The sequence below is a fragment of the Protopterus annectens genome, chromosome 16.part0 (assembly GCF_019279795.1).
Source record: "Protopterus annectens isolate FY-2018-M chromosome 16.part0, PAN1.0, whole genome shotgun sequence".
Taxonomy (NCBI): Eukaryota; Metazoa; Chordata; order Ceratodontiformes; family Protopteridae; genus Protopterus; species Protopterus annectens.
In genome coordinates, this window is record NC_056750.1 from 64423383 (window position 1) to 64436598 (window position 13216).

At 41.4% G+C, this 13216-nt stretch overlaps 1 protein-coding gene across 1 annotated transcript in view; it reads left to right on the top strand.

The window, feature by feature from the left end:
• LOC122790405 (putative P2Y purinoceptor 10) overlaps positions 1-9262 on the top strand; it is a 253663-nt gene extending 244401 nt beyond the window's left edge. The window contains exon 3 of the mRNA XM_044057923.1: positions 7952-9262. Within this exon, the coding sequence (XP_043913858.1) occupies positions 7997-8953 (957 nt within the window). The 5' untranslated portion in view covers positions 7952-7996 and the 3' untranslated portion in view covers positions 8954-9262. The remainder of the gene's footprint in view (positions 1-7951) is intronic.
• Positions 9263-13216: the final 3954 nt, after the last annotated feature.

Sequence of the window (13216 nt, forward strand, 5' to 3'; positions counted from 1 at the left end):
GGACCCGATGGTATCCCCAGTTGCGTGTTACGTGAACTCCAAGATGAACTAAACCCGCCCCTAAGAACTCTATTCAATCTTAGCCTCACTACAGGATATGTACCTGAACACTGGCACACAGCAACAGTGGTCCCACTCCACAAAGGGGGAAATTCAACTGACCCAGGTAACTACCGCCCCATAAGTTTGACCAGCCTGATCTGTAAGGCTATGGAAAGGATCATCATGGAACTCATAAATGGCGACATTGGTGATCTGCAGACCCTTGATCCCACACAGTTCGGTTTTGTAAAAGGCAGATCCTGCCTCTTAAACCTGGTTGACTTCTTTGAGACAGTCACTAGTGCCATCGATGAGGGCAAGGCTGTCCACACTGCCTATTTGGACTTGGCTAAGGCCTTTGACACAATACCACACTCTGGCATCATTGACAAGCTCAGCAGCCTAAATGTAAATCCATATGTCACAAGATGGGTAGCAAATTGGCTAAAAACAGAACCCATAAGGTTAAAATTGCTGGAGCCATGTCAGACTCAAAACCGTCAAGTGGTGTCCCACAGGGCTCAGTCTTGGGTCCACTCCTATTCGGCATTTATTTCTCAGATGTGAAAGCAAATATGGAAGGATTATGGCTGACAAAGTTTGCAGATGACTGCAAACTGGGTGCCATAGTGGATTCACCTGCCGACACACACATCCTACAGAAAGGTCTCACTGAAACGGACAACTCGTGGCGGAATCATGGCCTCAAACTTAACGCCAAAAAATGTATGGTCATCCCCTTTGGGAAAAACAAAGTACCCACAAACTATCACGTAGACAATAACCCACTGAATACAGAAGATGTAATCAGAGACCTGGGGACTCAAGTCGATAGTGACCTCTCCTTTGACAACCATGTTGCCAAAGTGGTCAGAAAGACTTTCTACCTTGCCCATCTCATCATGAAGGATTCTCATCCAGATCAAAGGAGGTCATTGTACCTCTGTATTCCTCCCTTGTCAGGCCCATGATTGAATATAATGCTCCATTTGGGATGTATCTCACCCGGCACATGCAACAACTGGAAAGACCCCAGAAGTACCTCACCAAGAGGATCATAGGTCTAAAACATGTGCCTTATCCAGCTAGATTAAAGAAACTCCAGCTCTATTCAGTAGCATACCGCCTGCTCAGAGGTGATTTGTGCCTAACATACAGGGCCATGTCCAACCAGGAATTGATGGACATGCTCCATCTCAAAAAATCCAAATCCACCAGAACCACACGAGCTAAAGATTTCAACCTCTGCACAAATATGAATAGGACATGCTGGAGGGATAGATTCATAACACAGAGGTTACCCATACTCTGGAACAAAATCCCAGTTCACGTGAGACAGAGCCCTTCATTGGCACTGTTCAAGAAAAATCTCGATGCATGGATGGGAGATCGCAAGTTTACCCTGGGAGTGACCTCAGTGTCATTATTAGACAGAGGTATAGTTTACTAAATAATGGGGTTCCACATGTGTCACTACTAGAGAGGCGCAACTATATAGTATGGGGTGGCGTAAAGCCACATCACTGTTGGCTAGGCTTATAAATGCCCCCGGGCAGATAGCCTAGTACACTACTATGAAACTATGAAACTATGAAGCACTAGAGAAGGCCACAAAATGAAAGTTATTTGTAAAGATACAGAATGCTTTAACTGCAAACAAATCAGTTACCCGTGCAGATTTCAATAAAAGTGCGGTATATAAATTGCTAGAACAATAAACTGTATAAATAATCGAAACTGTTGCAGGCTACACACTCGTGTGATGGCCATTTCTGTGCATTTAAAGTGCTTTTTTGATTGTATCTTCTTTATTTTCTGAAAAAAAAAAAATATATATATATAAATATATACTTGTTTTCCTACCTTTCTAAGCTAGTATAGCCCATTTTCAGGTTAGTGCTGAATTCAGGGCTGTGATACTAGTTTCTGAGTTGCCTATAACTTACTTGGATAGAAGGAAGTTTCTCTGTTCACTGTGAGAGAGGGGAGCTTTGAACAACCTATCTTGCCTCTGGAGGAGTGGTTTCAGCCCAGAAATTAGTAGTTTATTGGCCATTTGGGGCTAATTTCTATCTCTTTCATTTCTCTGCTATAAAACCTGCATTAGCACGGTTTTGCACGCCAGGCAGCGCCAGTTAGCTAGGGTGTAACTATTCCTGGCTCCAGAAAGTCTACTCTTCAATTTTTCCCATGAAACTAAACTTTCAGCTTAAGCACTCAAACCATTCACATCTCAGCCCGGCACTTGCTCAAAACTCATAGCAAGCAGTAATAAACCTTAGCACTAGACCCCACCCCCACCCTGTAGAGAAGGACAAGGCTCTCTATTCGACCTTACCAGCCAATGAGTAAAACAGTTCACTGTACCTATCTAGGCATGTCCATAGGGCAGTTTCAGGTGTACTCTCTGGTCCAACTGGTGAATCTGGGCATTTTGAGGCAATGTTACAACTGCCTCATGCACACAGACAACCCTCTCCTCCTACCACCAAACACTAATATATGCGAGGGATGCAATTATACAGCCAAACTGGAGGCTAAGCTCTCTCAACCCAAGACTGGACCAGACAGTCAAGAGGAGAAGGGATTTACTTGCATCACACCACCAGTCTCACATAGACCTATGAAACCAGCACCGGCAAAAAAAACACATAAATACACGAAAACCTACTCGGAGGCTCTAAATAAAAATCTTCAAAACCAACAGAGACCTGCAAAGCAGACATTCAAGCAACCTCCACCCCCCAACATAAACCATGAAACACATATTTCACAAAACCAGTGTGCCACACAATCACAGCCCTTAAGGCAAAATAACATACCCAACACACTAGTAATAGGTGACTCTATAGTCAGGCACATTGACAGCCCACTCACTAGGCTGAACAAGCAGAAGGTCACTGTTATCTGCCTGTCGGGTGCCAGGATCCACCACATAACACAAGCACTCAGGTCACTCCAGAACAAGTACAAATATGACTCTGTCATTGTCCATGTTGGTGTGAATGACCTGAGCCGTACCTCCCTGGACTACATGAAAAGAGACATGGAAGAGCTCTCTGATCACATAGCCCAGGCCGGTATGACCCTGACCCTGAGTAGCATTCTACCCTCACCAAAAATGATACCACGGTATAAAGAAAAAATTATCAATTTCAACAATTGGCTAAGCTTCTGGTGTCATTCAAAGGGGATCCAATGTCTGTCAGCCTGGGATGACATGCTCAACAAGCCACGCTGCTTCACTAGAGACAGCTTGCACCTGTCATCCTTAGGCTTTCGTATATTGGCCAAGGCTCTTGTCACCCCCATCATGCCTTTTTTAGGCAAGGCTCAAAAGACAAACCCACTGCCTTAAACAGCACACGTAACAAAAAACTGAGGGTAATGCTACTCAATGCCAGAAGTCTAAACCTCAAAATGCATGCACTCGAGGCACACCACAGTATGCAGAAAATTGATATATGAGCAGTAACAGAAACCTGGTTTAAGGCTCCAGAGAGCACCCCAGAACCACCAGGCTACAACTCATACCATACATTTCTGCCACAAAACCCGGACCGAAATACAAAAGGCGGGGGCGTATCCATTTTCATCAAGGATACCCACACCTCCAGTTTAATGGCACAGCATGATGCTTCAGAGATCAAACACCTGCAACTAATAACGGGCAAAACTGCAATTCAAATTGTAGCTTGCTACAGGTCACCCACCATGTCCCAGGACCCCCATTCCACATTTCTGGAAATACTGGGAAACATAAAAGTCCTACCAAACACCCTGATATTGAGTGATTTCAATTATCCAAACATTAACTGGAAGAACTACTCAAGTACTAACTCCCTTGCCCAACATTTCCTAGAATTTATAAACTCAAACACCCTGGATCAACTGGTCAACACCCCCACCAGTTGTAACAACATATTAGACCTGGTCATCACCAACATGGGCGACCAGTGTTCCACACCAGAGGTCAACCCCTCGCTGGTTAGATCTGACCATAAGCTAATCACTCTGGATATTCACATTCCGCCCCCACCCCCGGTCAAAGAGACTACTGTGAAAAACTTTTCAAAAGCAAACTTCACGTTACTTAAGACCATGGTGGGAAGTTTCAAAGCCCCCATGCTAAAGGATAACGCTGCCCAAGCTGCAAAATCCTTTACTAATGTGCTCTATGGGCACCTACAAGAATGCATGGATCATGCTATCCCAAGCATAACCAAGACTCACTCCTCCAAGAAAAGAAAACCAGTCTAGTGGACCCCTGCCATAAACAAGCTATACAATACAAGGAAGAAACTAGTACAGAAAAGAGTAAAATCCCAAGAAGGGAAGACATCCCTGATCAGTATCAGCAAGAAACTATGATCCCTCATAAAATCATCCAAGGCTAGCTTCGAAAGAAAAATTACCAAGGATTCCAAAAATAACCACAAGGCATTCTTTAGCTATGTCAAGAACCTAAGTGGAAACTCTCAGATCTGCTCTGAGTTAGTGCAGAATGGCACAAAACACACTGAACCAACCGATATTGCCAACATCCTGGCAAACAGGTTCAGTGCACCTCTCACCCCCAAAAGGGCCCATAACCATACCAGAAGAATATACTTAGTGTAGTGAAGTGCAATCTTGGAGTTGATATAAATAAGTAGCAGGGGGTGTGTGGGGCTTGCCCCCCTGCTTACAATAGGTGGAAAGTGCTATGATTTATGTTGTTTAAACTCAGTATATGTATGATTTGTGTTTTCAGTGTTTTGTTTCAGTGTTTTGAGTTTTCAAGATTTTGAAGTTTCAGTGTTTTGGTTTCAGTGTTTTTAGCTTTGAGTGTTATGAAGTGATAACTATATATATATATATATATATATATATATATATATATATATATATATATATATATATATAGCCGAGACCATATGTTCGAACTTGTAAAAGTTCGAACACTAAAGTAAAAACAAATAAAACAACAAAACACACAACTAAATGTCTATAGCAGGAGGGGCTATGCCCCCCTGCACCTCCCCACACCCTCTTACTTAAATATACCAACTCCGAGATTGCACTACATTGCGGAAGTGGGAAATCTTCCCTTTCCGCACTGTATGGAGATCTCCATTCAGTCTGATCGAACTTTTACAAGTTCGAACATATGGTCTCGGCCATATGTGGTTTGAACTTGTAAATGTTCGATCTACTGAAGGGGACCCATATATATATATATATATATATATATATATATATATATATATATATATGTATATCTATATATATATACATATACACATATATATATATATATATATATATATATATATGGGTCATAACGTCTATGAATTCATAATGTTGCAGATACATCAGTGGCATGAGAAAAACAACACAGTTTCTACTACATTTCATTCATATGAGGTTTCCAATCATAATAAATTTCTTATGTGTTTTTCACATGGATGTCAAGGTACCCTGAGAGCAAAGCTTGAGATGTAAATCTTGACATTAGTGCTGTGAACACATCACTACTTCATTATGAATGGAGAGTCTCAATCATAACTAATTACAGTGTATGAAGCTTCTGCTTTTCTGATATTCTTGTAGATACAGTAAAACAGATAGTGACTGTAAAGTGTTATTGAAACACTTAGAGCTGCCACACAGATGACAGCCAAATGTTAAATGTATCTCTGAGAGGATAACAGCTCTAAAATCTTTTAAACATTCCATTCTGTTTTTTTATTTATTTTTTTTTATGTGGCAGCAAGAAGTCTTTTATAGCTTTCCAAGCTGTTTTAGCTTTTGATGCTGGCCTACAGTGGCTTGTGTGTATGTTCTAGCATGAGACTTTAGCATAACAGCTGAAGATACATAACTGGGAGGGAGGCACCAATCATTACCAAGATCAGAGTTTTAAAGAATAAATGCCATCTCATTGGATGCCATGGTAAGGGCCATGTGCTAGCATGCTGGGTAGGATGAAGTGTAGACTGACATTGTTGGATGGCATGGTAAGGGCCATGTGCTGGCATGCTGGGTAGGATGAAGTATAGATTGACATCACTGGATAGCATGGTAAGGGCCATGTGCTGGCATGCTGGGTAGGATGAAGTATAGACTGACTTCATTGGATGGCATGGTAAGGGCCATGTGCTAGCATGCTGGGTAAGATGAAGTGTAGACTGATATTGTTGGATGGTATGGTAAGGACCATGTGCTAGCATGCTGGGTAGGCTGAGGTGCAGACTGATATGTTAATCACAAAAGGAGACAGCCAAGGTGAGCAATGCAGTTTTGGGTTTGCTGGATTCCAGATACTGTGAAGACAATTGGAGGGAACCTGTGAATTCCATTCATTCAATCATTGCACTGATTGTCATATAACTTGTATTAATTCTTAACCAATATTGTTGTATTATTACGAATTTGTTATAATTATTTAAACTGCTGATGTTTTGTTTTATTTTTGAAGCTAGAAAAATTGTTGTTCTTAAAATGTTTTGTAATAATTTGGAGCTTTTCTTCCTGGGCCTCTAGTGAAAATGGGCTTCTACCCAATTGGACTTTCCCGGTAATCAAATGTCAATAAATAAATATATAAATTCATTACTAGCTGGAGAGCTGCGCTTACTGCCTGGATGGCTAAGTGTAAGTCTGGGACTCCCAGTTCAATCTGAGAACTGAGAAAGCTTAAGTAAATGCTCGGACAAGTGCATATGGGGGGGGTTCAGAGTGCATATGGGGGGGTTAAGCTCAGAATTCCATTCATTACCTGGTTGGTTGAGGGAGTTGACGTGAGGCTTGATCATTATCAGGGTGAGTAGCAAGTAGGTAGACAGGTACTTCCATGCTTATTATTACGACTGAATTCACCTCTCATTGCTGACAAAATGGCTATGACGATTTTGACGGCTGGGTGCATAAGATGGATGTACTTCACAATACTGAAGTACAAAAACATCAACAGGAAAAAAAATATTAATCCAAAAGAAAATTGACCCCCCCCCCCCAGAGAACTCATGTTTATTCAGACAGAAAGGCCCCACCACCCCAGCACTCCCTGCTGATTACATGTACCAACTCCAAAATTGCTTTACAGCAGGCGAAGGGCAAATTGCCTGATCCCCACCATTTGTAATCTCTTATTAATTTAACGCCAGCAGAAGCAATCAAATACATTTTGAACTCTTCTGTTGGTGGAAAAAACTTTGACATTTTGAATGTTCCATTACATGGATGTTTTCCCATGAAACTGAAGGAACTCTGATCCTTGCTGGCCTTGTTGGTGAAAATCTATGGAATCTGACTGTGTCCAGACATGGAAAAGTAGTTCAAATTATTTGATACAGTCCAGGAACGGGAAGGGTACATAGTAGCCAGATGAGTGTCTGTCCCACCAGTGTTCCTCAGCATGCTGTGCCTGAAAACAGGATGGGTATTAATTCATTGACAGTACTGACTTTGTGAATTATAATCCTACACACACACATACACACACACACACAATTACTGCATGCAGTTAATCGTACTTAATACATATCTTTAGTGAACCAGTGGCAGTCATGGTCTGTAGATTCTAGTTTTGGCTTATCCCAGAATTAGAATTCACTCTCCTAGCATTTATGATTGGCACAAAGGGCTTGAGCTGGACATGAAATATTCTTAACTCCTGGCTTATACTGGTTCCCACAAATAATCAAAGATGTTTAATTAAATTACTTAACTGAAAAGAAAATATATGAATAACATTGAGAGCCACAATAATTTGTTCTTGTAGTGTTACTGAGAAGTAGCAAAACTCCTGGAACTTCAGTCGTAAAGCCTCCTTGGGAGTAATGAGCTGCTAACATTGTATACTAAAACCTGCTATGGACTGCATTTGGAACTATTATATTCATTTTTCTTTACCTTCATTTTTTAGGGTACTTCATGGCACTCATCAGCCTCTGGGAAGATTTCTTACTGAATGGCAGACATCTTCACAATGCAGTGTAAGAATTCCACCTTCAACTGCAGCATAGAACCTGAGCTTTACAACTTTATTTTTGCATGTGGCTATGCAACAATATTCATACCTGGTTTACTGACAAACAGTGCAGCACTGTGGATTTTATATAACCTGATCCGAAAAAAGAGAAAAGCACTCATCTTTATGTTCAACCTTTCGATAGCAGACTTTTTACATGTTTTAACATTCCCTCTGCAAATCTTATATTATTTATACAGCAACTGGCCATTTCAGCCTGCCTTCTGCTTGACCTGCCTTTACTTTAAGTATCTCAATATGTACACTAGCGTGGTATTCCTTATCTGCATAAGTATCCAGCGGTGCATTTTCCTTGTGAACCCTTTTCAAGCAAAACATTGGAAGCAAAAATATGACATATTTATAAGCATCTTGGTCTGGTTATCAGTGGGGGCTGGCTGTGTGTCATTTGTCATTAGCCGTGAACTATATCCTGTGAATCATAGGCCATGCTTCACTGACATACGAATGAAAAACGTTGCTCTAGAATATTTAATTGCAATACTGACTGGATCTGAAATGACAGGATTCATTCTTCCTCTTGTGATCATCACAATTTGTACATGGAAAACTATGCAGTCTCTAAGGAAGAATCAAACATTTTCTCAAGACAAAGAGAAAATAAAGAGGGCACTAAGGACCATTTTGATGTGCACAGCAGTTTTTCTTATGTGCTTTGCACCCTACCATATCAATCTTCCCTTCTATTCTGTGGCCGTACATCTGCAGCACTGCTCCTCTCTCTGTGTACTGTCTTTCTGTAACGGCATTTTTGTGTTGCTTGCCAGCCTTAATTGCTGCATGAATCCATTTATATATTACTTAACAGCAGATGAATTCAGAAAACATCTTTTCAGGAGGTCTCAAAGGTTACAGAGTTCACTTTGTGCAATCTAACTTTCCAGGACTTTGAAACAACAATTACACTGTTCAGTTTAAGATGAATCTAGTTTGGGACTGGCAGAAGAAAAAGATGCTGCTGCCAGGTGAAATGAAATGTGCAGCACAAACCCAGCAGTGATACCAATTTAGCTGATTTTCAGACATTAACTTTCATGCCATATTGAAACATTTGGTTTCTGTTTTCTTTTTTTTTTTGCATTATATCTTTTTAGTTTTCTCAGTTTTAACCACAGATGTATAACTATTATTCTGACAGCTTAAAGCTGAACTCTTACCTTATTTAAATTATGTGAAGTTATACAATTTTTGTGTGTGGTTTTATAATTCAGGAACTTTGTTTCACAGTATCAGTGTATACCTGAATATGTTGGATTTATGTGAATAAATTTGATTTAATTTAGAAAGGACACCACTGGAAGGAGGGCAGTAAACATCTATGCATTCAAATAAGAAATGCATATCTTTTGTCTATGAAATTTCCATCTGTCTGCCCCACCCCATCCTCTACATATCTGTCTCATCTCCTTTCCTATTTAGACTAACCAGTCTATCAGTCTCACTGGAGGCTGCAATTAAGAAATTATGTCTTTTCTAAAAAAGGTCCTGTTCCCTTATAGTCTGTTCAGACCCATGAAATCTTCCATAGAGTTGATGGTGGTTCCTGGTGTTGATGTTGTTGATGGTCGTTGGTGGTCCCTGGAGCTGATAGTGTTGATGGTGGTTGGTGGAGTTGATGGTGGTTCCTCGAGTTGATGATATTGATGGTGGTTGGTGGAGTTGATGGTGCTGATGGTGGTTGGTAGAGCTGATGGTGGTTCCTTGAGTTGATGGTATTGATGGTGGTTGGTGGAGTTGTTGGTGGTTGGTGGAGCTGATGGTAGTTCCTCGAGTGGATGGTATTGATAGTGGTTGGTGGAGTTGATGGTGCTGATGGTGGGTGGTGAGGCTGATGGTGGTCCTTGGAGCTGATGTTGTTGATGGTGGTTGGTGAAAGTGAAACTGGTTCATCGAGTTGATGGTATTGATGGTAGTTGGTGGAGCTGATGGTGGTTCCTTAAGTTGATGGTATTGATGGTGGTTCCTGGAGTTGATGTTGTTGATGGTTGTTGGTGGAGCTGATGGTGGTCCCCGGAGCTGATGGTGTTGATGGTGGTTGGTGGGGTTGGTGGTGGTTCCTCAAGTTGATGGTATTGATGGTGGGTGGTGGAGTTGATGGTGGTTCCTTGAGTTGATCGTATTGATGGTGGTTCCTGGAGTTGATGGTATTGATGGCAGTTGGTAGAGTTGATGGTGGTTCCTCGAGTTGATGGTATTTATGGTGGTTCCTGGAATTGATGTTGTTGATGGAGCTGATGTTGGTCCCTGGAGCTGATAGTGTTGATGGTGGCTGGTGGAGTTGATGGTGGTTCTTCGAGTTGATAGCATTGATGGTGGTTGGTGGAGTTGATGGTGGTTCTTCGAGTTTATGGTATTGATGGTGGTTTCCCGAGTTGATGGTATTGATGGTGGCTCCTGGAGTTGATATTGTTGATGGTTGTTGGTGGAGCTGATGGTGGTCCCTGGAGCTGATGGTGTTGATGGTGGTTGGTGGAGTTTATGGTGGCCCCTGGAATGCAGCTGCACATAACTGGTACTTATTAATTTTCTTAGCAGGAGCTACATGGGGAAAGCTGTCCATCAATCATTGAAGGAGTCCCCAGTCTGAATGGCTCTGACAAGTCTTTGAAGACATACCAATTTATGCTGTCCTATGATGAACCATAACTTTTACTGCTATTTTATAAACAACTATTTATTTTGCATGCCCACTGTGTGACGACTCTTTATAAACACCTTAGCAAATTTGAATTTGAATGCGTATTGATCTGTATACATCATGTTTTGCTGTGTCTCCCTCTTTGTTTTTTTTTACTAATTGTATTTAGCTGTCCTGCCTTACATCTATTTATACCTGCCTGCATGCATATGGTTACCTACCTTACATCTATTTATACCTGCCTGCATGCATATGGTTACCTACCTTACATCTATTTATACCTGCCTGCATGCATATGGTTACCTACCTTACATCTATTTATACCTGCCTGCATGCATATGGTTACCTACCTTACATCTATTTATACCTGCCTGCATGCATATGGTTACCTACCTTACATCTATTTATACCTGCCTGCATGCATATGGTTACCTACCTTACATCTATTTATACCTGCCTGCATGCATATGGTTACCTACCTTACATCTATTTATACCTGCCTGCATGCATATGGTTACCTACCTTACATCTATTTATACCTGCCTGCAATGCATATGGTTACCTACCTTACATCTATTTATACCTGCCTGCATGCATATGGTTACCTACCTTACATCTATTTATACCTGCCTGCATGCATATGGTTACCTACCTTACATCTATTTATACCTGCCTGCATGCATATGGTTACCTACCTTACATCTATTTATACCTGCCTGCATGCATATGGTTACCTACCTTACATCTATTTATACCTGCCTGCATGCATATGGTTACCTACCTTACATCTATTTATACCTGCCTGCATGCATATGGTTACCTACCTTACATCTATTTATACCTGCCTGCATGCATATGGTTACCTACCTTACATCTATTTATACCTGCCTGCATGCATATGGTTACCTACCTTACATCTATTTATACCTGCCTGCATGCATATGGTTACCTACCTTACATCTATTTATACCTGCCTGCATGCATATGGTTACCTACCTTACATCTATTTATACCTGCCTGCATGCATATGGTTACCTACCTTACATCTATTTATACCTGCCTGCATGCATATGGTTACCTACCTTACATCTATTTATACCTGCCTGCATGCATATGGTTACCTACCTTACATCTATTTATACCTGCCTGCATGCATATGGTTACCTACCTTACATCTATTTATACCTGCCTGCATGCATATGGTTACCTACCTTACATCTATTTATACCTGCCTGCATGCATATGGTTACCTACCTTACATCTATTTATACCTGCCTGCATGCATATGGTTACCTACCTTACATCTATTTATACCTGCCTGCATGCATATGGTTACCTACCTTACATCTATTTATACCTGCCTGCAATGCATATGGTTACCTACCTTGCATCTATTTATACCTGCCTGCATGCATATGGTTACCTACCTTACATCTATTTATACCTGCCTGCATGCATATGGTTACCTACCTTACATCTATTTATACCTGCCTGCATGCATATGGTTACCTACCTTACATCTATTTATACCTGCCTGCATGCATATGGTTACCTACCTTACATCTATTTATACCTGCCTGCATGCATATGGTTTCTTTCTTTCCTTCCTTCTTCTCATTCCACTGGCTGTATCGTTCTTATAGTTTCATAGTTTCATAGTTTGGTACTAGGCTATCTGCCCTGGGGCATTTATAAGCCTAGCCATAGTGATGTGGCTTTTGCCACCCCATGTAATGGTACAAAAGTGTACAGAATAGATTTAGAATACTGTGCCTCTGTCTAGTAGTGACACAGTGAAGACCCCCTTACATAATAGAATTAGTTTACTGTGCCTCTGTCTAGTAGTGACACAGAGATGACCCCTGGGGTAAACCTACGATCTCCCATCCACTCGTCAAGATTTCTCTTGAAGAGAGTCAGTGAGGGGCTCTGCCTAACATGAACTGGGATTCTGTTCCAGAGTATGGGAAGCCTCTGAGTTATGAATCTGTCCCTCCAGCATGTCCTATTCATATTTGTGCTGAGATTCAAATCTTTAGCTCTCGTGGTTCTGATGGATTTGGACTTTTTGAGGTGGAGCATGTCCATCAATTCCTGATTGGGCATGGCCTTGTACATCAGGCACAGATCACCTCTGAGCAGGCGATATGCTACTGAATAGAGTTGGAGTTTCTTTAGTCTGGCAGCATATGACATATGTTGGAGACCCTTGATCCTCTTGGTGAGGTACTTTTGGGGTCTCTCTAGCTGTTGCAAGTGCCGGGTGAGGTACATACCAAATGGGGCATTGTACTCAATCATGGGCCTGATAAGGGAGGAGTACAGGGGCACAATGACCTCCTTTGATCTGGATGTGAATCCCTTCATGATAAGGTGGGCAAGGTAGAAAGTCTTTCTAACCACTTTGGCAACGTGGGTGTCAAATGAGAGGTCACTATCGACTTGGGTCCCCAGGTCTCTGATTACTTTTTCCGTACTCAGTGGGTTACCGCCTATGTGAT